The sequence below is a fragment of the Gavia stellata genome, chromosome 32 (genome assembly GCF_030936135.1).
Source record: "Gavia stellata isolate bGavSte3 chromosome 32, bGavSte3.hap2, whole genome shotgun sequence".
Lineage (NCBI taxonomy): Eukaryota > Metazoa > Chordata > Aves > Gaviiformes > Gaviidae > Gavia > Gavia stellata.
The window spans coordinates 1,609,707-1,633,352 of NC_082625.1; the positions used below are offsets into that span (position 1 = coordinate 1,609,707).

A 23,646-nucleotide genomic window follows, 5' to 3' on the forward strand; every position below is an offset into this window, starting at 1 on the left:
AAACGCGCGGCTGCTGCGGCATGCTCGGAAGGTCACCAAAGTTGGACTCTGCTAGATCAAAGAGTAAATTCCTGGTGCCCGCCGTGCGAGCGCCATGTCAGCTGCCAGGCTGGTGTTTTAACCCAACGTGCGACTGAGCAGGAGCACCCGTGGTGAGCGGGGCGGGGGGGGCACTGTGGAATCACCCACCTGGGGAGAGGCAAAGGGGCTGGGGCTTGTGTGCCCCGAGTGGCTGTTGCAAGAGCTGGGAGGCTGAAGCGACGCTTGTAGAGGGTTCGGTGTTCAGGCAGACCTGAAGGTTATTGCTTCAAGTCACCCCCAATTACCTGGTTTCACCCCCCTTTTTTCTTTCACAGGGTGTTACGCTGCTTTTCATACATCTCCCTGTACAAGCAGGGCAGGTGGGTAGTTTCTCAGCCGCAAAGCCCAATCTCACTACTGAGCCCTGGAGACTGAACCCCCCTTGCTCTCGGGTGCGCTCCCTTGGCCGTAGGCTGAACGAGCACTGCCTAACGAGCCTTTCCTCGTCAGTGACGAGCCTGCTTGTGACCTCCATACTGACGAGGTGCACAGGGTGCGTTCGGCATTCCTCCCGCACGGAGGAATGCAGAACAAGCCCAGGGGACCTCCATACTGACGAGGTGCACAGGGTGCGTTCGGCATTCCTCCCGCACGGAGGAATGCAGAACAAGCCCAGGGCAAAGTGCAGGGCGGCCGATTCAGCCCCCGGACTCTGAAGCAAGAGGGCAAAAGAGTGACGTGACACAGCGGCGCGTTTGTGGAGGCTTTCTGAGGAGGGGGAAAGGTTGAGTGGCCGCCTTGGGGGAAGTTTCTAAGTTCTGGACCGCTGAGCCAGGTCTCTCCCCGGGCTGGTGGGGAGGTAAACGCTCGTGTTTTGAGCAGGGAGCATGAGAGGAGGAGGTCAGGAGAACGCTGGACTCCCAGCTGGGTGCAGAGACCTTGAAACTCCTGCTCTGCTGGGTTCATTTCATTATTAAAGGCAGGGATGAAGTGTTGGCTTTCATGTGCTTCGCTCCTTCTCTCTATCTCTTACAGATCTGAAGAGGTGTGTCCTCTTGGCTCTTGTAAGTACTTAAGGTTTCTAGAATGAATTGGAAAAAATTGGAGCTTTCAAAGCCTCTTCTGGAGTGGTTTTATCCTTCCCCCACAGCCCTTAGCGGCCTTTCCCCAGGCAGCCCTCGAGCGCAGAGACTGGCACCAACCCTCGTACAGAGACACGCGTGTTCGGCTGCTGCCTGCTCCCCCCCTGGGACCCCTTGGCCTTCCTCCCCCCGGGGAGCCCGGGCGGCTCTGGCGCTTTAAGGGCGCTGCCTGTTCACCGGCAGCGGGGCCGAAGTCCGCGGGCTCCGTCGGCTTCGGCGGCCGGGGATGCAGCTCCCCGCCGCCCCGGGCGTGCTTACCCCTTCCCTGCTCGCCATCCCCGTGGCCTTCGGCATCAACGGCGCGACCGCCCTGGCAGAGTGAGTGTGGGCCTGGGACAAAGCTCTGGGTCCGGGATGCTGCGATCCGGCTCAGGGCAGGATGCTGGGTCCTGTCCTCTGCTGGTCCTGGATGCTGGGTCCAGGCTGGGACCGGGCGGGAGCATCCAGACTGACACAGGACAAGGCTCTGTCCAAGGGTGGTGGGAGCCATCCCACCCAGGATGTGCCGCTGGGTCCCATCCGGACCCGGGGAGGGGGGAGCGGTGTCCAGGGCAGGGTGCTGGGTCCCTCCTGGGGCTGGGGGGCACGGTGCGGGCCAGCCCAGGGCAGGGGGCTCGGTCCAGGTGCTCCTGCCCTGGCTGAGCCCGTGGAAAGGCTGCTGCGGCTTTGCCGACGTGGTTCATGGCTGCCTTTATGACTTTTAAATCCCGTTATCAGGGAACAGATGCGCAGCAGGGCTGCTCAGGCTCGTTGCACAGCGCAGAGCGTAACGGGGCTCGCCGACGGCCCAAATCCCCCGGGGATTAGGGTGCTCGGCGCCTCCCTGATTTATGAGCATCTTCTCCAGCCGCCCAGCCCCAGTGCGGCCCCCCGGGCCAGGGGGACAGGACCCCCGACACTGGGTGTCCCCGCCATACACGGCCGTGCCTCCCTGGGCGCCGGGGACCCCTCCAAGCCCCATCTCCCCCTCCCAGAGCAGTGCCCCTGGCAACTCAGCCGCTGGCGTGTCCCAGCGTGGCTGATGCCACCCCTCCGCGCCGGCCTCGTCATCACCACTGTCACGCCGCCTGATAACAATTCCGCTTTCGGTTTTCCTGCCGAGTGACTCCGCCGCGATGCCCCAACTCAGCCGCGGTCTGGCTGCTCAGCACGTCCCCGGCCGGCCGGCACCCTCGCCTCGGGGGATTCGGTGCCGGCCGCCAGCCAGGCCCAGCTCCCTGGTGAGCCGGCCAGAGCCCCCCACTTCCCTCCGTGCTTTATCGCTCTTCTACGTAAACCCACGCTCTGGCTGGTCACTTTTCTCTTACTTCCAGTCTCACGCCCCAGGACCTGCCCGCTGTGGGTTTTCCGCTGGTGTTCTTTAACCACCTTCCTGCTCTTTCTACGCTTTCATTCCTGCCAGGCCCCTTCACCCTCCTTTCCCCATTCGTTATACATTTCTTTTTATAGTTAATTTCTGCTTTTGCTTTACCAGCAGGAGGGCTTTTAGCCAAACTTCTCTTAATCGCAGAGCCGGGGCTTTCCTGGCCACCTGATAAGTTTTACCTAAAGATCTCCCAATTTTCATTCCCATCTTTTCCGTCTCCTTTTTCCCTTCCGTCCCACGCGGCACCGCACTGGTGCAGCCCGGATCTCCGGGATCCATCGCTATGAAATCCGCAGCGATCCTGCGCAACGCGGCACCGGGTGAAAACCATCTGTAGCTGTGGGGAGCAGTGACCCTCCAGCCTGCCCCCAAAACTGAAGCCCGGAACAATATTATCCTCCTGCCCAGGCGCTGCAGAGAGGTGTGGAAGGGGGTGCGTCCCCTGTTTCTTCATTAGTCCCCACTGCAGGATGAGCGACGGTGGCCTCGAAGCCCCTCAGGGTGAAGAGGGTGCCCTGAGCGCAGCACCCCGAGGTGCTGGTACGTGTGTAGGGTGGCCCCGGTGCCGGCACGTGTTGGTGTGTCTCGAGCCCCATCACACATACGGTCACCTCTTACGGTGACCGGAGGAGCCCGGCGCTGTGCTACTGCACTGCAGCATTCGTACTTGAATTTTGAATTAATCATTCCGCGGGAGTAATTAGTTGTGTGGTAATTAGTTATACACTAGTAATAATGCACTTAGGCAGTGACACTTCCATTATTTGATAGTTTTGAGGTTTTTTCAAGAGCATCTGTGTTGGTTTGGATGCTTAGGGCACGCGGTGAGGACAAGCTCAGCCTCGCTCAGCGCTGCTGTGACGCCCGTCCTGTCCCTGGGCACAGGCTCCTGCGCTCCCCGGCCACTGTCCCTCTCCCTGTCCCGGTCCCTGTCCCTGGAAGAGCAATTCCGCCTGTGCAAGACAAACACGAGCCGGGTGTTGCCGCAGCCTCCTCTAAATGAGACCTGAGCTGTTCTCAGCCGGGTGTCCCCGGGGCAGGGGGACGGCTGACCTTTCGTCCCTGGTCGGCACGTCCGCCGTGCTGCGCCGAGGAGCGCTCGGGCTGGTAATTGGGTGTTTCTCCAGGAAAAGCCATTAACGCCGCTGTCTGTGCAGCCAGCCAGCCACGACTTTGCCTTTTCTTTTTCTTTGGTAACAGGGTTAAAGGCTTGAGTGAAAAATACCCTAATGTTTCCCATGTTTCGTAGCTGAAGCGTTGGCTAGACCAGAGCTGTAGCTCTTCCAGCTGATGCAAGTGCTTCTTGCAGGGGATGCAGTGAGCTCGGGATAGATTTCCCTACAACTTTTTCACTCTCTTAGGACACGTTTTCAGTATCTGGCTCCTCATTGCCAGTTTGCTTTATAATCAGTTTCCCCGGTCTCTTTCAACAGTGGCCCATCACCACAGCCTGGAGAGGGAGAGGGTTTGCCACGCTGGGGCTTGTCCCCAGCCCTGGCGCAGGAGCCTTGGCGAGGCAGCCCTTTCCCCATCCGTGCCTGGGTGTCAGACCCAGCCTTCCTCCCAGCTTCGCCTCCCCGGGGTTATTTCAGACCCTGGAGGAGCCGTTTCCCCCCCCCAAAGGACGCGCAGCACCCTGTGCCACCATGGGACCCCGGCTGTGCCGGGGGTGCGGGGTCTGATCCTGCTTCAGCGGAGACCTCTCAAAATCAGTGGAGGCAAAGGGTGTTTCACCTGGACCGGGGGAAACGGGGTTTCACCCCCCCCCGGCTGTGCCCGGTTGCTTGAACCCGTCCCCCTCTTCCGCAGCAGCCCGCTGGTGCTGATGCTGACGGGAGTGCTGGTGCTCGCCGGCCTCTTCTCCATCATCTTCTTCGTAAGTGGAGGGAGCCACTTCCAGGACCCCCTTTTCTGCGGTGAGTCTCCCCCCAGGGTGTAGGGACTGACCCCGTGCTGGGGCAGGGAGCGGAGGTTTGGGGTTTGGGGAGAGCCGTGGGACCCACTCAGAGCTGGCTCGCTCTCCCGCAGTGTTTGTGGTGTTCTCCTTCACCTCCGTCATCGACTTGATCATCTCGCTGGAGGAGGATGGCTACATTTCGGGCTTCATGGAGGTCTACGTCAGAGAGGTACCACCTCACCCCACCTCGGGCTCCCGCACACCCCAGCCGTGCACCAAGCAGCCCCATGCACCCGGGTCAAGCACGGATGCTGCTCCCGCTCCCGAAGCTGCTCCTGCCGCAGCGGGACCACGCAGGGAGCAGCCCCGGCTCCCGCAGGGCCCCTTTGGGGAGGGGGTGTGGGAAGGCGCCTGCCCCCACCCCATATGATCCGCTATCTTCCGAACGGGCAGGGCGAGCCCTACCTGCGCACGGCGCACGGCATCATGATCTGTTACTGGGATGGCATCATCCACTACGGACTCTACCTCGCCATGATCGCGGCCATCAGTCAGAGGTGAGCGGGGAGGCAAGGTGGCTCCCGTGGCCGTGCGGCGCCTTCACCGAGCAGGAGCTCGGAGGGGCTCATGGGGGTGGGAGCGTCCCGAATTTTGTGGGGAGGGGAGCTGCGAGCCTGGCAGGGGTGTCTGATCCCGATGTCTCTGCAGAAAGAGCTACAGGAACCTGGGTCTCTTCTGGCTGGGCTCTCTGATGATGAGCATCGTCGTCTTCATGCTTGGGAACCTGATAGGTACGGGGGTGCGGAGGGGTCTCGACTCCACGTCCAGCCCTTGCTGATCCCTCCAGGCTGCCTCCACCCCCCCGTCTCTCTGGTGGGTTTGATCCCAGGCACTTGCCCCACGGGCAGAGGAGGAAGGTGCTGACCTGGGTGCAAGCGGCAGGTATCGATACCGGGCGCCGGGCACTCCGCCGTGCCTACCCCGTACTCTCCTTCTCCAGGGAAATACAGCTCCGACCTCAGCCCTGCCTTCCTCCTCAACCTGCCCTACATCCTCATCCCCATCTGGGCTGGGGTGAAGCTCTTCCAGCAGCCCAAGGCCCCGCCATGCCTCAGCCCCGAGAAGGTGAGCTGGGGGCCGGAGCTGGGGCAGGGGCTCTGTGGGGGGCTGCACCGGGAGCCGTCAGCCTTCTCCCCCTCCCGGGGCTGCACCACAGGGTGCAGAGCCGAAAATACGACGTTTTCCCTCGCCCAGGTTGCAGAGGAGCAACGCAAGCGCCTGTACCAGCGGCCCCAGGACGCGGGGCTGGTCCTGCTGCTGCTCCTCACTGCCGCGTTCACCTTCTTCAGGGGGATGGTGAGTGCTGGGTCCCCTCGTGGGGGTCCCGGAGAGGGCCGTGGGGGTCCGGGAGGGGATGTGGGGGTCCCGGGGTGGGTGCATCGGCCCCGCGCCCACCTCCCCCCTGCTCTCCGCATCCCCAGGTGGTCTTGGACTGTCCTGCCGATTCCTGCTTCGAGTACATCTACCAGCACGAGCCATACCTGCGCGACCCCGTCGCCTACCCCAAAGTGCAGGTGAGTGGGGCTGAGGTGGGGCTGCAGCCCCCCCGTGCTGCCGGGGATGGGGTGACCCTCTCCATGTCCCCCCCTCCAGATGCTGATCTACATGTTCTACGTCCTCCCCTTCTTCTGCCTCTGCATCTACGGGCTGGTGCTGCCCGGCTGCTCCTGGCTGCCCGACTGGAGCCTGGTGTTTGCCGGCGCCGTGGCGCAGGTGAGGGCTGCCCCATCGTCCTTGCCCCGGCTGCGGGGAGGGGGAAGGACAGCGGGACCCCCGCGCTGGGTTTCGGTCCCAGCCGGGAGGAAGCAAGCGGGGCGCCGGGGCTGAGTCTGGGGGGACAGATCCGCACCCGCGGCTGCATGTGGAGCAGCTCCCACCGCCGCTGCCCGATAATTACTTTGGCCTCGATGGATCTTAACGGAGCCGGGGATTAGTTTGACAGAAATAGGCTGGAGCGAACCCGCAGGTCTATAGATAGGACGCGCTGGGTGCGCTCCTGCGAAACACCCTTTGGTGCCGGCTGGGCTGCACCCGCTGCTGCCGGCCCCCCGCCCCGTGCCACCCCTGCCCTGTGTCCCCCCAGGCTCAGTTCTCCCACCTGGGCTCCTCGCTGCACGCCCGCACGCCCTTCCCCTACCAGACCCCCGAAGATGTCTGGTGGACCTTCCTCCTCACCAACGTCCTCTACGCGCTGGGCCCCCAGCTCCTGGCCTACCGCTGCCTGCGCCGCCCTGCCTTCTTCCTGCCCGCCACTCCGGCCAGCCTGCACGGGGGCAAGAAGCACCAGTGACCCGTCCTGCCCACCCCGGGGGGCTCCTGCCCGTCGCCCCTCTCCCCACTGCAAGAGCAGCCGGAGCTGCCTGCGGTGGGACCTGGCTGGCAGGGGTGTCCCCAGGGATGCTCCGGTCCCCCACCCGTGTCCCCTGACGCTGCGGGGGACCCCGGGCGCTCTGCGGGGGCATCACCGCGGCCCTGCCCTTGCCCAGGCTCGGGGGGTCTCGTGGGTCCCCAGAGGCCGTGGGGGCCCTGTGCCACCCCGGTGCTCGCGGCCACACCGGGAGGACGCAGAAGCGGGGACTGTGCCAAGAAAACACTGTTTACAAAATAAAGGAGTGAGGGTACAGCTTCTGAACCCGCGTCCACGCTCCCACCGGGGACGTCACCCCCGTGCCAGCGGCTGAAGCCCCGCACCGGCCCCCCACGTCATCCGCCGGTGCCCCACTGGTTCCCACCCTGGGCCCGGGCCGGGGCCGGGAGGAGCTGGGGGGGCTGGGGGGGCCCCCGCTGCAGCGCAGCCTCGGGCTGGGAGGGGGGAGCCGGGGAAGGGGTGCCCCTGCGTGTGCCAGGGGGGCCCACGGGTGGGCATGGGTGTGCGAGCGGGGGGGGAGGCATGCGGGGGGGGGGTGTGCACACGGGTGGGGGTGCGCACGGGCGGGGTGCTCACGGGCGGGGTGCTCACGGGTGGGGTGCGCACGGGTGGGGTGCGCACGGGTGGGGGTGCGCGCACGGGTGGGGGTGCGCACAGGTGGGGTGCGCACGGGTGGGGGGGTGCGCACGGGTGGGGTGCTCACGGGTGGGGTGCGCACGGGTGGGGGTGCGCACACGGGTGGGGGTGCGCACGGGTGGGGTGCTCACGGGTGGGGTGCGCACGGGTGGGGGGTGCGCACACAGGTGGGGGTGCTCACGGGTGGGGTGTGCACACGGGTGTGGGGTACGCACGGGTGGGGGTGCTCACGGGCGGGGGTGCGCACGGGTGGGGGTGCGCACACGGGTGGGGGTGCGCACAGGTGGGGGTGCGCACACGGGTGGGGGGGTGCGCACGGGCGGGGGTGCGCACGGGTGGGGTGCTCACGGGTGGGGTGCGCACACGGGTGGGGGGTGCGCACGGGTGGGGGATGCGCACGGGTGGGGTGCTCACGGGTGGGGGGTGCGCACGGGTGGGGGATGCGCACGGGTGGGGTGCTCACGGGTGGGGGTGCGCACGGGTGGGGGTGCGCACACGGGTGGGGGTGCGCACGGGTGGGGTGCTCACGGGTGGGGTGCGCACGGGTGGGGGTGCGCACACGGGTGGGGGTGCGCACGGGTGGGGGTGCCGGCGGTGGCTCGGGGGGGCATTGACCCGGCAAAACTCCTGTCGCCCCGCGGGTTCCCCGCCCGCAGCCCGGGCAGGACCGGGGGCACCGGGGGCCCGGGGCCGGGGCCGGGCGGGCCGGTGACCTTGGCGAGCCGGCGGCCCTGCGCAGCGCCGGTAGCCGGGGCAGGGCCGGGCCGAGCTCCCGGTGCCGCCCCTTGCGCGGAGCCGCACCGGCAGCACCGGCGGCACCGGAGCGCTCCTGCGGCCGGGCCCATCCCGCGGGCCGGCACCCGCGGAGACACGGTGAGTGCGGGGGGAGCCGGGACGGGACCCCCGGTACCGACACCCCGGGCGGGGGCTGCTCCCGGCGGGGCGGCGGCGGCGGCCGGGCCGGTTCCCCCCGCGCTGCGCTGCCCGATCCCGGGCACCGGCGTCCCGCAGCCCCGGGGCTGCCGCCGCAGTGTCCCGCACTGCAACACCGCACCGGCCCCGCGGCCGCCGGCGGGGGAGAGCCGGGGCTGCCCCGCTCCCCCTGCCCCAGGATCGGGCCCCGGGACCCCCGGGGGGGCTGCCCCGCTCCCCCTGCCCCAGGATCGGGCCCCGGGACCCCCGGGGGGGCTGCCCCGCTCCCCCTGCCCCAGGATCGGGCCCCGGGACCCCCGGGGGGGCTGCCCCGCTCCCCCTGCCCCAGGATCGGGCCCCGGGACCCCCGGGGGGGCTGCCCCGCTCCCCCTGCCCCAGGATCGGGCCCCGGGACCCCCGGGGGGCTGCCCCGCTCCCCCTGCCCCCCAGCCAAGCCCTGGCTCCCGCAGCCCCACGGGGGAGGCTCATTCCCACGGGGGGGGCACATACTCGCTCTGCCCGTGCTGGGACCCCCCGAGGACTCGGGGTTCAGGCCGCAGCCCACAGTGCGCGGGGGGATCGCAGCCCCCCGGGGAGCAGGGGGGGTCCGGTACACGTTTCCCCCGGCTGTCCCCAGGGAAGGGGGGATGCAGCCGGGGGGCTCCGGGGGGCTCCGGCAGCCACAGCCCACTCCCGCCCCATCAGTTCAGTTTCCAGATGTGCCAGCGCTGCCATAAATAACTCACGAGATCCGGCCCGGCGCGTCTGCCATGAAATATTCATCCCGGCTGTAACGGAGCGGGTGAAGCGGAGTTCAGCGCCGGCGCAGGCCGGGGGGCGCGGGGGTCCCTGCAGGCCTGGGGTGCTCGGTGGGGGGAGGCAACGAGTGACCCAGCGCTGCCGGTCACCCCTCTCTGCTTGGGGTGGGTGAGGTGGGAGATGGGGTGGGGGGCTTCCCCACGAGGGGTATCGGTGGGTGACGGCATCTCCTTCCCCCGGCCGGTACAGCCCCCATGGGGTGCGGGTTGGGGACCAGCACCGCTGCCGGGGGGCTGCCGAAGCCGGGGGTCAGGCAGAGTGTGGGTTTGCTCGCAGCCCTCCCCTCCGCCGCTCTCCTCCCTGGGGGGCCAGCGGGTGCTGAGGGGCTCTGCTCTCCCCCCAGATGCGTCCCCGAGGCCCCTGGGCTGCCGGCCCGGCAGCTCTGCTGCTCCTCGCCAGCGTCCTCGCCTCTGACACGCTGCTCAGCGCCCGGGGACGGAAGAAGGTGGTCCATGTTATGGGTGAGCGGGGCCGGGGGTCCGCAGCGGGGAACTGGGCTGGGCCCCCCAGGATGGGATGGGGGGAACCATCCTGCAGCCGTCAGCCATTAAGGCATGATGAGGGTCTCTGGGGCATCCATCGTGTCCCCCCTGCCCTGGCCAGGAGCTGCCCAACCCTCCTCGGGGCTTGCAAAGCCCCCAAAGGAGGGAAATTCCCCCCAAAGGTGGTCCCCTCCCCTGCCCCACACGCTCAGTGTGCCTTGTCCCCGCCATGGGTCCTGCCCGTGTGCTGGTGCTGCCTGGGATGGAGGCAGGGGCAGGCGTGAGGACAGGGAGCCCCTGAGCTCGGTGTCCCTTGCAGAGGGTGACAGCGGGGCCGTGGTGGTGCAAACGGCCCCGGGGAAGGTGGTGACGCACCGGGGCGGCACCATCATCCTGCCCTGCCGCTACCACTACGATGTGTCCGCCCACGACCCGGCCGAGATCCGCCTCAAGTGGACCAAGGTGACGGAGCCGATGGCCTTCGTGGACGTCTTCGTGGCGCTGGGGAAGGCGCGGCGGGCGTTCGGCAGCTACCGCGGCCGGACGGCTCTGCAGGAGGATGGCTTCGGCGACGCCTCGCTCATCATCCGCAACGTCACCCTGCAAGACTACGGCCGCTACGAGTGCGAGGTCACCAACGAGCTCGAGGATGACACTGGCATGGTCAAGCTGGACCTCGAAGGTAGCGGTGTGGCTACGCCGGGGAGGAGGGACAGGGACAGGGAGGACCCCGGGTGTCCCCGCGTCCTATGTGGGATGGCCAGGACACGGTTCCTGGTGCTGCGTCCTCGAGCTGGGCTCGGTCCTGCTTTACGGCCGGTTGTTTTTCCTGGCGTGTGCCGTGGTTTATTGCCTCTGTTACCGGCTTTTATTGTTGCTCCAGGTTTACATGCTGGCAGCTAATAAACGCCAGAGATAGATAGCGGCACGGCCTCGTAAAGCACCGGGGGAGACCCGGACGTGGCAGCGGTGTTGGTGCCGTGTGCGGCTCCAAGCCTGCCGGGATGGGCTGCTGCAGCTGGAGATGCCGGGAAAGGGGGAACCCCCTTTTTGGGGGCTCGGGAGGCACAGCAGCACTGCTCCGGCTGGTGCGGGCTTGCTCTGGGTACGCCGCGGCTTGGCTGGACCCCGCGCGGGCACCGCCGATGTCCCCGGGTCCCAGAGCAGCAGCTCCTGCAGTCCAGGGGTGTCGCAGGGGTCCCTGCGGTCGCAGGGTGGGGGGGCTTTGGGGTTACTGAGCAAAGCCTGGAGCACCCAAACTCCCCGAGCAGAGACGATGGCAGCTCATCTTCGCTGGGCTTTGCAGCCGGGTCTCCCAGCCCGCAGCAGTCCCTGTTCCCCACCGGCTCCCGGTGCCTTACGCCGATGACCCCGTTTGTTGGGTGCAGCTACAAAATAAGGTGGGGGAGACCCCCCTACGCCCCAGCCCTCCTCTCCATCCCCCCAGGCGTGATCTTCCCCTACCACCCGCGCCTGGGTCGCTACAGCCTGAACTTCCACGAGGCGCAGCAGGCGTGCCTGGAGCAGGACGGCATCCTGGCCTCGCACGACCAGCTGCACCAGGCCTGGCTGGAGGGCATGGACTGGTGCAACGCCGGCTGGCTGGAGGACGGCTCGGTGCAGTACCCCATCTCCCGGCCGCGGGAGGAGTGCGGCCGCAAGGACACGCCGGTGGGGGTACGCAACTACGGCTACCGGCACAAGGAGAGCGAGCACTACGACGCTTTCTGCTTCACCTCCAACCTCAACGGTAATGGTGGTGGTGGGGAAACTGAGGCACAGAGCACCCAGCTCCCTGTTTTGGCTGGGCAGGGTTGGGGGCGTTCCCATGATGGTCCAGGAAGATGCTTGGCCCTGGGTGAGAGCAGGATGCGGCTGTGTGTCCCTTCCCTGGGCTCCCTGGCACATCAAGAGGGGGTTCGGTGCTGGGGACCCCCAGCAAGGACCAGGATCCGGCCCCATCACCTTTGGGGCTGGGGCACCCCCGGTTTTAGTCAGACCCATCTCCCCCAGGCAGGAGCAGGGGACGGAGGTAATTGCAGCAGCCAACGGTCCAGGTGATGGATGAGGCCGGGGCCACACAAGACAGATGGGATCCGGGAGGGCTCCCGGGCTGTGTAAATTCCTCCCGGCTGGCAGGGCCGTGCGGGGGGGGCTCTGCCGATGTTTATTTAATGGTGGCAGGCAGGATAAATAGCAGGTGTAATCGCCACGAGGAGCCATCACCGGCCGCCGCTGTGCAGCCCCCATAAATCTGCCCGCGCTGTGGTGGTGGCTCCCCAGAGCCCACCTGGCTGCTTCCCTCCTCCGGCCCCCCCAAAAATGTGTTGGGGGGGGGCATGGGACTTGTACCACTCAGCCCCCTCCCTGCCCCATCCCACCCCACCGGGTGCTGGTGCCACGCTGGATGCAGGATGCTGCAGCCGGGTCCCCCGTCCCTCACAGCCCCCGCTTTGTCGTGTCCGTGTCCCCCCCCTCTCCAGGCAAAGTCTACTTCTTGAAGACGTACCGCAAGCTGAGCTACGCCGAGGCGGTGCAGGCCTGCAAGAACAACGGGGCGGCCGTGGCCAAGGTGGGCCAGCTCTACGCCGCCTGGAAGATCCAGCTGCTGGACCGCTGCGAGGCCGGCTGGCTGGAGGACGGCAGCATCCGCTACCCCATCGTCAACCCCCGGGCACGCTGCGGGGGCCAGGAGCCCGGCGTGCGCAACCTGGGCTTCCCGGACAAGAAGTACAAGCTTTTTGGGGTTTATTGCTTCAAAAAGGCTGGCGAGGCTGCCCCGGAGAAGGAGCTGGCTGGGGGGCACCCAAATCGTGTGTGAGGCTCATGGTCACCAGGAGCACCCCCAGACTTGGCCGGGGACGCCCTCCGTGTGCTGGGCTCCCCGGCATCGCTGCCTCCTGGGATGCGGTGGCGCGGGGAGCTGCGGGCAGCCCCTGCGTTGGACTGGGAAAGAGGTGCCCGTGCGACGCCGGTGCGGCTGCTGCATCGCAGGCTGCGGGCAAAGCCCGGTGATGCTTGGGGAAACTGAGGCAGCGGGAGGGGAGCGACTTCAGTAGCCCAGCCAGGAGCCTGCGCGCAGATCCAGGGCCGGCTCCCCAGCTCATTGCAGTTCTTGCTTATCAATCAGCATATTGCATGTGCTAAAGGCCCAGCCGGAGCAAAGCAGGCTTCAGCCCCTGATGTCCTCGTCCTCATGCCCAGGGTCCCCCGCACCGCCCCGTCCCTGGGGCCACGCAGCACTGAAGCCCCCAGGAGATGCCACGGCATCACGGGACCGGCAGGTCTCTGCAGGGGGGGGCTGACGTGCCACAGGCTCCCCCCAGTCCCCAAAATCCCATCTTGGCACTGGGCAAGGACTGGGGGCACTGGGCTTGGCTTCGTGCAACGAGGGCAGCCTGGGGGGGCACCCGCTGCCCCTCCAGCACCCGCTCACCACTGGCCACCCCACGGGGCCACTGCTGGGCGAGCCGAGTGCCACACGCCACGAGCCCGGGGCTGCGGCAGCTCCTTAGCGCTTGGCTTCGTGCAGGAGCGGCCGATGGCGGCAGCGGGGAGGTGCTGGGTGGGCACCGTCCCCTGCGCCCGCCTGGCCGAGCACCGGCTCGAGGCTTTCCGCGGCCCTGGCGCTTGCAAGCTGGACGTAGATGAAATAAAAGCTTCGGCCGCTTTTGAGAGCTGAGCCGGGCTCTCGTGTCTCCTTTACCGGTGCCGCCGTTGAGGGGCATCTCGGGTGCAAGGGGACCTGGGCCGCCCTGTGCCGCAGCACTGCTCCCCTCGCAGCTCTTATATTCTCTGAATTCAAAGCCCCCAGCCGGAGCTGGGCACGTTCAGAGCATCCCAGCTGCGACATCGCAACAGCATCCCCTCGGATTTATCGGGGCCGGATCCAAGGGAGCAGCATCAGCAGAGCCGCCTCGGTGCATCGCGGTGCTGGCAGCAACCGGGAGCCACCGCAGGGATGGCAGGGCAGGGGTGGGGACCCCGAGGTCCCCCATGCTGGAGGGGGCTCAGGGCTCCCTCCATGCCCAGTGCAGCTGAGCGCAGCCCATCCATCGCCTTCACTGACTTCCAGTGCCGATGAAAGTAAAGAGCAGCTGGGAGGTGATACCCCCAGCCGCCGCGACCCCCGGGTGGGGAAAGGAGACGGCGGGTGCCAGGGGCCACCGGAGCCCCGGGTGGTGGCCATCACACGCTGATGGATGGCAGCCGGCGTGGGGGCCGTAGCCCCTGGACCCACGGTTAACACAGGCAGCACCCTGATAAATTCATCAGCATCTCCGCCTCTTATGGGGGCCGGCAGGGAAAGCCGTGGCCATGCTCACCGCCGGCGGCGCACGTGGCAGCCAGCGCCGGCGTGATTCATGAGCTCTCGGCTCGCGCCGCGAGCAGGCGGCGGGGCTGGCACAACGAGCCCGAGGAGAAGGATTAGGTTTGCTTAAAATTAATTTAGTGGCAGTGAAAGGAGGCAGATGGAGAGCGCCGGCGAGGCAGTCCCCGGCCAAGGCAAGGCAAGGGCGGCGGAGGGACCGTCCCTGGGGTCCCTGCACCCCCCCTGCCCCCAGGAAAGCGCAGGGTCGGGGCCACTCAACTGTTAAAAAAATTTATTAAAATGTCCAGCAGTACAGAAAGGCAGAGTCAGAAATGGCACGGGGTGGAGGGGGGGGACGGATGGGGAGGGGGCTCGGGACACGGCAGTCACGTCGCAAACAGCAGAGATCAGAAAGCGCCGTACACACACACACGCCAACTCCAACGGGGACCCGACGACGAACGGAAAGGGAAAATAAAAATCAACCCCCAAACCAGGCGGCAGAGCGGGACGCCGGCCCCAGCGGCATCGTGTTCCCCCCACCACGCCGGGCAGGGTCCCCACGGCGGCCACAGGGACGGGAAGATGGGGGGGGGCTGCTAAAAAACCGCAGCCACCCTGAGCCAGTGAGACATGACGGCCGAGGTGGGAGATGGAGGGGACTGGTGGATTAATCCCCCCCTTTGGGGAGGGGGCCAGAGCCCGGCCGGGGAACAGCCCCCACGCAGGGATGGGGGGTCCCCGGGCAGGGCTGGGGGCTCGACCCCGGGGCGGGGGGGCTGAGCGTGGGGCATGCAGGGAGGGCTGGGGACGCACACGCAGCCGCCCCCTCCGGATCCTATTCCCTACGGGGCCGGGCATCCTAGGAGCTAAAGCCAAGGGGGGTTATAAAAGAGGGGGGGGGTGGGAGGGGGGAGGGAAACGTCACCACATCCCGTCGGGGACCCTTGTGCTTCCTCGTCCCCCGGCTCTAGAAGTAGTGGCCCTCCTCCATCCAGTCCAGCCGGAGGTGCTTGCGGTGTTTTCGCCGCTCCTTGCGGGGTTTGTGGTGGTGGTGCTGGTGGTGGGGGTGGCTGTGACGGTGGCGGTGGTGACGCCGCGCTCGGTGCGACCGCCTGGCTAACGGGGGCAAGGGAGGGGACCCGGGGGGGTCAGCAACCACGGCTCCGGGAGGGAGCCGGTGCCTTGACACACACACACCCCCCCCGGGACCCCCCCGTCCCCACTAACGTTTTGTGCAGAGGATTTTGGGCCGGTCCCACTTGCCGGTGCTGTGGCACTTGACGGTGGGCACGTGGCGCTGGGTGAAGCCCTCCTCGCACTGGTAGCGCACGCTGGAGTGGATGCTGTACTTCTCCTTCTTCTTCCCCACGGTGAAGGCATTTGCCACCTCCGGCGGGGGCCCGCACAGCACTGGGGTGGGGGGACAGACCCCCGTCACCCCACCGGCACCGGGAGGGGACAAGGGGACACCCCGCCAATGCCACCGGTTCTCTCCGCCAGCCGGAGCGGTGGTGGATGGCTTTACATAGGGGCTCCTCGGACAGGTTGGCAGTGAGGTGTTCCCCAGGATTTACTTCGTTAATTAATGGCCTTAGCGGGGCGAGCGCATCGTTAACACGCGGCGGGTGGGCGAGGGCGGCGCGCTCCTCCGGCTCGCCGCGAGCAGCTGGAGGTTGATACAACTTTCAAGATACGGAATGAGAACTTAATAGTTTTAATGGTGGCAAATTAAACAAATTAAAGTGGAGAGGGAAGAATTGACTGTGGGGGGGGGGGAAAAAAAAAAGGAAAAAAATGGAGATTAAGGGGAACTGCTCGAGTTTTCCTGGACGAGGGGCTGGGAGAGGTCTCCTGAGGATGAGGAGGTGCCAGGGGGCTGCGGGATGGGGACGCCGGGGGCTGCGGGATGGGGACGCCGGGGGCTGCGGGATGGGGACGCCGGGGCAGGCAGTACCTGTGCCTTTCTTGCAGATGTAGGGCAGGTTGTAGTTGCAGGGCACGTCGTTCCACTTGCCGATCTCGTGGGACACCAGCACCACGCAGTCCTCGCCGCCCGCAAAGAAGTTGTCGGGTTGGTTCTCTCGCCAGTTCTCGTATTGCTGGTGGGACGCGAGAGAGGGTGAGAGCCCCCGCACCCTGAGCCCCCCTCCCTGCGCCCCAGGAGGAGCCACCTCAAGGGTCTCACCAAGCCGGTGTTGTCGGTCCACTGGAAGTCCTGCTCCACGATCCTGTCATTGAGCCCGATCCAGGTGTTCTCGTGCCCGAAGCCTACGGAGAGAGGCACCCACGGCTTGCACGGTGAAGGCGAAGAGCACCCAGGGGTGCCGATGCTTGGAGAGCTGCGGGACAGGGTGTTAGCCCCCCACCCCGCACCGTTGATGAAGCCGTGCTCCTCCTGCGAGTGGATGCTGGTGAGGTGGCCGGCGCGGCGGCGGCAGTCCCGCTCCGCGTCCTCCCAGGAGCGCCGGCGGGCGAAGTAGCGGTAGCAGTGTCCTTGGAACTTGTGCCAGTTGTGGTCACAGCCCTCCGTGTCTGCGGGGAGACGGGGACGGTGGGGACGGCGAGGGGGTCTGGCCCCCCCACCTGCTCCTGCATCCCAGGAGGGATGAAGGGAGCAGGTCCACATCGTGGTGGGGGACAGGACTCCTGCGTCCCCTTCCCAGCTCCCCACGCTCATCCCCAAAGGGAGAGGGGCTGGGCAGTGTCCCCATGGGGGTCTCGCCCACCCCATGGTGGCACACCCGGGGGGACACGGGGGGCTGTGCTCCCCACCTTTCTCGCAGCGGCTGCCGCCGTAGCTGGGCAGACAGAGGCAGACGAAGGAGTTGACCTCGTCGATGCAGGTGCCGCCGTTCTGGCAGGGGCTGGACAGGCAGTCGTCGATGTCTGCGGGGACACGCCGGGAGCTGCGGCTGTGCAGAGACCCCCACCACCACCCACCCAGCCCACCGTCCCCTCTGCCAGCACGGGTGCCAGCGGTGACAGAGGATGGGGGGATCGAGCAGGACTTGGAGCCGCAGCTCCATTCCCCTCCCCGCTTCCAAGCGTGGCCACTGCTCCATGCCGTGCCGGGGAGGCACAAGCGGGCAGAGCCGGATCCTGCCCCGGCATGGCGGGATGCTCCAGCTGCTCACCGATCTCGCAGTTCTCCCCGGTGAAGCCCGGGACGCAGCTGCAGCCACAGACGGTGCCGTTGGCGCGGCAGGTCCCGCCGTGCAGGCAGGGGTTGTTCTGGCAGGGGTCAGCCAGCGCTGCGGGGTGGGAGCGGGTGCAATGAGCTGGGGTGGGGGGGGACACCACGGCACCCGCTCCTCCCCACCAGAACGCAGGGCCTGGACCTGCCCCGGCGCTGCCGCACATTAACCGCGGTGCCTTTTCCGCCTGGCTGTGCCTCTACACTTTAAATATATTTGTTGACTTTGTGCCAGCCACGGTTGGGCTCCGTGTGCCGCGCGTCCCCCGCCAGCAGCAGCCTCTCCAGCTATTATTATTAGCAACTGCAATGATTAAATATTTAAGAGGACGCTTTCCCAGCTCACGTTAATAGCTCGGCTCCCTTTGCAAAACCCAGGACCTGCTCCCAGCCCACCACGGTTGGCGGCAACTCCCCGGTGAGTAAATTGGTTTGGGGAAAAGGAGAGACCCCACCAAACCTCCGCCTTAAAACCGACCCCGTGGGTCAGCACCATGCTGTGCCAGCCTGGGGAGGGTCACCCTCGAAGTCCCCCTGCCACCCAGCCCGTTTCTCCCTCTGCCCATCAGCTCCGGGTGCCCACAGCACCCCGACCCTGCAGCACCGCGCTCACCGTGCCGGCTGGCGTTGTCGGCACCCGCCCAGGCCAGCAGCTCCCGCTCCTCCAGCCCTGGCTCCTCGCCGCTCCCGCTGTCGGCATCCAGCAGTGGGGACACCCCCAGCCCCCCCAGCTCCGCCGCCATGGAGGGCTCAAAGAGCAGCCCCACACCCGGGGACTCGGGCGCCTCCCGCTCCCATGGGTGGGGGGCAGTGGGTGAAGGCCAGGGGCTGCGGGTGGCCGAGCCAAGGGGTGCAGGGGGCTCTCCCCTCTTCACCTCCCCAGAGGCATCCTCCTTGCCGGGAGCTGTTGGTGCATCCTCGTGGCCGCGGTCGCCCGGGGGGCCGGGGCTGGCGGGGGGCTGCTGAGGGGCCGGGTGGGGCAGGAGGAGATGCTCCGCTCCCCCCAGCTCCGGTGCCGCGTGGCTGGTGGGCCGTGGGGCTGTGGAGGCAAAGCCCGTGGACCCCTCCTCGGCCGCCGGCTCCAGCGCCTCCGCCTCCACCGGCCGCTCAGTGCCGGCCCGCGGGGTCACCTCGCCGGCCGCAGGGGGAGGTGAAGGCGAGGGGACGTCCCACGCTGGGGGGGACACAGCTGCTTCACCGCTCGGCTCAGCTGAGCCCTTCCCGGCATCCCCATACCCGGAGGGCTGTTCGTGGCTCGGCTCAGCCAGCGGCTCCGTCGGCCCATGGGGAGCCGTGGGGCTCAGCCCTCCCCGGGGCTGGGGAGCAGCCACCTCAGTGGGGCCGGGGGTGGCAGGGTGCCCCATGGAGGGGCCAGCTGGGTGGAAGAAGGTCACTGCTTTCCTCTGCCTCTCCAGCGAGCCATCACCCGGGGCCCCATTGCCGTCACCGCTGGGCTGCGGGGCCATCTCGGGGCCCTTGGCCACCAGCGGGGCTGGGGGCAGTGGGGGCCGCAGCGGGACTGCGCCGCCGTCCTCCTGGGAGAGGGTGTCCCCGGAGAAGTCCTCAGCGGCATCTGCGGGTGGCCGGGGAGAGTCCCCGCGGGCGCTAGGGATGCGGGGCTGAGCCCTGATCGTGGTGATGTCCCAGTGGCCGAGAGCATCCTGGGGAACTGTGGAGGCAGGCAGGGATGGGGATGGCAGAGGGGGTGTCTGTGCGGGCCCCCCCGGATTGTGGGGGGCCGTGCGGCGGCTCCACCATGGTGAATCCCTCTGGGCAGGCGCCTGAGGCGAGGGGGCCACCGGGGCGGTGGCCGGTGCCATCAGCTCTGCAAGAGATGGCACAGCCGTAGGGTCCCCGAGCCGGCGCAGTCCCCGCCAGGACCCCCCCAGCCGCTTTCAGGCATCACTTACCGGGGCCAATCTCCTCCTCCACCGCGTTGGAGGGTGAGTAGGTGCCCTCCTGCCGCAGGCTCTCAGTGCTGGCATGGGGGATGCTCCACGTCTCCACCGCGTTGGCTGCAGCCCCCTTCACCTCCAGGGCCAGGACGGGGGCCTGGGTGACTGGTCCCACCGGGTCCGCAGCCACCGTGGGGTCCCCAGCCGCCACCGTGGGGTCCCGGCTCTGCCGCTGCAGCTGGAAGTAGCGCCCGTTCAACCCAGCGTAGCTGCCCCGCCTCGGGGTGTGGGAGCTGGCTGGTGGGGTGCTGGGGGTCTCCGCTGCCATGCCGGGGACCGTCCCCAGCCCAGGCGGTGCCGGCGGTGAGCTGGTAACATGCTCCCCGGCTGGGCTTTGGGACTGCGGCAGGAGGGCGGCTGGCGGCTCCTCAGGGCCGGGGGCTTCTTGCGTCAGCGGTGCTGGGCTGGTGCTGGCCAGATCCTGCCATAAGCTCACTGGTGCCTGGTCCACCACGTTGAGAGCTTCATCCTCGCGGGGCCATGCTGGCGAGGATGCCGTGGTGGGAGGCAGGGTTGTGCCATCACCCAGCCCCAGGCCACGAGCCGCTGGTACCCACGATGGTGCAGCCCTGGGGAGGTCACCGCGCTGTGCCGCCGGGCTGCTGCTCGCCGGCCACAACTGCTCGTCCTCGTCCTCACCCGGCCCCGCGGGCCCCGGCTGCGGCAGGAGGCTGTAGCGGTCACGCAGGGTGTCCCGGGCATCCCCCGACGTGCCCAGGTCCTCACCGTGCTCCACCAGCACATTGTCGCTGCCCGGCGGGTCGGGCACGGGCGGCACCGGCTTCTCCGGCTCCCTCTGCCCCACGGCCACTTGCACTACGGTGAGACCACGAGCATCAGCTGTGCCGGCAGCGGGACCGAGGGGCAGGACAGCCACCCGGGGCACAAGTAGGGACCCGCGTCCTGCTCCAGGGCTCGGCGCCAGGCACCACATCCCTCAGCTTTGCACCATGCCAGGGTGATGCATGGAGCTGGGCTCCCTCCCAGCGCAGCTCTCCTCATTTATCTCATTAATTCCCCAATTAAATATTCATCTGCAGCAATTTTCCTGGCCATGCCCACCAATTCCCAAGGGAAGAAGGGGCAGGGCTGGAGGCGGGCCTGGGGGGAACGCGGTGCCAGCATCGTGGCCGGTCCCCCTTACCTTTATAGCAGTAGGCGTCAAATTTGGAGGCGGCGGGGGGGAAGCCGGTGCGGTTGGAGAACTGGTAGAGGGTCCTGACGCCCGAGGCCTCGCCGCCACATTTCCTGCGTGGAAGCCTGATGGGGTAGCGGACGCTGCCGTCGGCCAGCCAGCCCGGGTCGCACTGGTCCAGGCCCTCGCGCCACGCCAGGTAGAGCTGCCCCGTGGTGGCTAGCAAAGCCCCCCGGCTCCGGCAGTGCCTCTGGGCCCCCTGCCAGGTGAACCGCCCCGGCACCGTGGCGTAAAACACCGTCCCTGCAAGAGAGCAGAGCCCGTTGGGGATGCGGGGATGGAAAGCTGTGATGGTCCTGACGGCTCGGAGCCAAGCGGTGTTTTTTGGAAGTTTCCATGACTCAAGCACGACAGCCATGCCGCGCCGCTCGGCACCAGTGCCAAGGGTGAGACCGAGCGCTGGCACGGCACCGGCACCCATCCCCACAGCCAAACTGCGGCAGGCAAGAGATGCATGGAGATGCCTGTGTTCCCGGCCACAGCCATCTCCCCGGAGCAATGTCCCCGGGCACTCGCCCTCCCGGCCCGGCACACACCCAGCCACCACAACACCGCTTGCCTCGCAGCTCCCGGGCATAGCAGTAGACGTCGTACTCTTCACCGGGCTCCCTTCGGCCGTAGCTGCGGACACCGGGGAGGCTGTTGCGGTCGCCGTAGCAGCCAGGCCGGGAGAGCGTGATGGGGTACCTGCGGAAGAGGGACACGGCGGGTGCTTAGCTCCACGGCTGCCCGCGGCAAGGTGTGCCCGGCCAGCAGCCCGTGCCGCACACTTACCGCACGGTCTGGTCGGCCAGCCATCCCGCGTCGCAGTTGTCATAGCCATCCTCGAAGGCGGCCTGGAGGTGCTGGGGTGAGGCGATGACGGCCGAGTTGTCCAGGCAGGCGCGCCGGGCGGCAGCGAAGGTCAGTGCATAGCGCTCGCCCGCAGGGCGGTAGTGGAAGACAACACCTGGAAGGGCAGCGCATGGCAGAGCTGGGGTGCAGAGCTGGCACGGCTTGTACAGCATGCACGGGGTACACGGAGTGCACAAGGTGCAGGGTTCGCATGGGGTGCACAGCTTGCCCAGGGTGCCCGGCTCACATAGCTCGCACAGGCTGCATGAAGTACCTGGGATGCATGGCTTGCACAGGGTGCATGGCTTGCATGGGGTACACAGGGTGCACAGCTTGCACAGGGTGCATGGCTTGCATGGGGTGCACGGCTTGCATGGGGTGCATGGAGCGCGCAGGGTGCATGGGGTGCATGGCTCACACGGGGTGCATGGAGTCCATGGGGTGCACAGCCCACACAGGGTGCACAGCTTGCACGGGGTCCACAACCCACGCAGGCACCCATGCCACCCGCTGCGGTACCCGCGATGCCCCCGCAGCTCTCCCGGCAATGCCGCCCCACGGCGCAGCGCCCGGCTCACCCGTCACCTCCAGGGGCAGCAGGTCCTGCTCATCGTCGATGCCGGCCACCACCTCGCAGCGGTACAGCCCCGCGTCACTGGCACGGGCGGCGCGCAGCAGCAGCGTGGCATTGTAGCGGTTGCGGGGGTAGCCGGGCAGGGCCACCCGCCCCTCGTAGGCTTTCACCACCTTCACCGCGTTGTCCTTGGCCACCAGGATGGGGACGTCCTCCCTCTGGCCGGTGGCCGAGCGCACCTTGCTCCATTTGACGCGGGGCGGGTCGGGGGGCTCGTTGGGCCCCAGCGAGGCGGAGGGCTGGAGCAGGAAGAGGCAGGGCAGGGCCACGGGCTCCCCCAGCCCCACACGTACGGGCTGGTGCTGCACCCTATTGATGTGGATCACCTTCCCATCGTCCTGGGAGCCTGCGGGGAGAGGCGCTCAGATACCACGGGGACGGGCGGCGGGAGCTCCTGCACGGCTCTTGTTCGTAGTGGGGGAGAGCTGGGGGCATTGCAGGGGGTTGGGGACTCCGTACCGGGCACCCCTGAACCCCCCAAGGAAGAGCATGGAGCAGGATGATGTGCAGCATCCTCGTCTAGTGGCTACAGACCAACTTTGCCAATTAAATCTGCCTCTCCAGGGCTGAACCCCGACTCAGCCAAGTCCCAGGGTGCTGCCGGGCTGTAGACACTGCTCGGCACCCATGGGTGCCACACCGCTCCCATGGGGATATCGGTACTCCCCGTCCCTGCCCACAGAGGTGGACTCATCACTGGTGGCACCAGCGGGAAAGCCATCCCCACGCTGGGATAAAGCGTGGCAGCGATTGTGACCTCCTCCTCCTCCCGCACTAATCCTGCCCCAGCCTGTGCAGGCTCCCGGCTCCGCCACCGCAAATCCCACAAGTCTCGGAAGCCCCTGTGGCGCGACTCTCCCTGCCCGCAGCAGGGTCGGCGGGATGCTCCCCGCGGAGCCCAGCCGGCTGGGGACCGGGGACAGCCACTAATCCCCGCCTGGCACCTTCCCCCCCTCCAGCTCCCCACCCTCCATGGCACCCCAAGGCCTTTGCTCGCCGGGAGACACACGGGGGGATCCCAGACCCCTCCCCATGCAGCAGGATGATGCCGTGATGCCCCCACCATGCAGGATGGGGGGGACACGGGCTCTCCCGCTCAGAGACACGGCAAATCCCCGGGGGGGCTCAGCTCTGCGGCGGGGAGGGGGCTGCCAGCAGGATTAAGGATTTAAGGTCTTGCCTGTGCCGGGATCCCAGCACGGGGGTGTCCATGGTCGCCTGGGGGGCTTCTCCCTCACTAATCCCCCACAGCCCAGGGCAGGGAGGCATGGGGGGCCACAGCCCGAGCCCTCCCGTGGTTATTATTCACCCTCACTATTTATTATGGCTGATAGTTCATTATTTGCTGCTGTTTCCAGTTTATTATCGGCTAATTAGCCCCGGCTATGGAGCGCTGGCAGCACTTACCCAGGACGGCGATGGGGAGGAGGGAGAGCCCGAGCAGGAGCCAGCAGCCGGCATCCCCCATCACATGGACCATCCTTGACCTGCAACGAGAGCGGGGGGGTGGGGGGCCGCTGCTCGCCCGCTCCCTGCTTGTTCGGCGACGCCGGCGGGCCATAAATCACCGCGGGGCCACGCTGACACCAACCCCCGGGAGCCGCGGGGAGAGCAGGATTAGCCCCACTTAGCAAGATGCCATTAGCCTGGAGAGAGTTTGATTTCACTCTCGGCACGAAGGCGGTGTGGGGTCGGGATGGAGGACGGGGTGCCACACATCAACCCACCGAACCCCCAGCCGCCCCGCCGCGGTGTCCCTCTGTGTCCCCTGCCACCAGTGCCACCCACAGTGACAACCCCGCCAGCCACCCGCTGCA

General features: G+C 67.3%; 3 protein-coding genes across 3 annotated transcripts; 2 read left to right on the forward strand and 1 right to left on the reverse strand.

The window, feature by feature from the left end:
• The first annotated feature begins 1,389 nt into the window (after nt 1–1,389).
• Nucleotides 1,390–6,776, forward strand: TM6SF2 (transmembrane 6 superfamily member 2). Its single transcript, XM_059831992.1, has 10 exons — nt 1,390–1,481; nt 4,339–4,445; nt 4,558–4,655; nt 4,880–4,983; nt 5,135–5,217; nt 5,427–5,551; nt 5,681–5,782; nt 5,908–6,000; nt 6,080–6,199; nt 6,570–6,776. The coding sequence occupies exons 1-10, from the start codon at nt 1,390–1,392 to the stop codon at nt 6,774–6,776; spliced, it is 1,131 nt and encodes a 376-aa protein (XP_059687975.1).
• Nucleotides 6,777–9,564: 2,788 nt separating this feature from the next.
• On the forward strand, nt 9,565–13,102 carry HAPLN4 (hyaluronan and proteoglycan link protein 4). The gene is made up of 4 exons (XM_059831981.1): nt 9,565–9,682; nt 10,023–10,385; nt 11,151–11,453; nt 12,187–13,102. The coding sequence occupies exons 1-4, from the start codon at nt 9,565–9,567 to the stop codon at nt 12,522–12,524; spliced, it is 1,122 nt and encodes a 373-aa protein (XP_059687964.1). The 3' UTR covers nt 12,525–13,102.
• Nucleotides 13,103–14,939: 1,837 nt separating this feature from the next.
• On the reverse strand, nt 14,940–23,309 carry NCAN (neurocan). Its single transcript, XM_059831952.1, has 14 exons — nt 23,237–23,309; nt 21,774–22,175; nt 21,136–21,310; nt 20,921–21,048; nt 20,311–20,604; nt 19,122–20,006; nt 17,825–19,036; nt 17,153–17,269; nt 16,791–16,904; nt 16,392–16,550; nt 16,204–16,286; nt 15,973–16,117; nt 15,246–15,428; nt 14,940–15,130 (listed from the first exon to the last, which is right to left on the reverse strand). Exons 1-14 carry the CDS (start codon nt 23,307–23,309, stop codon nt 14,940–14,942), a joined length of 4,161 nt encoding a protein of 1,386 aa, XP_059687935.1.
• Between the last annotated feature and the right edge of the window lie 337 nt (nt 23,310–23,646).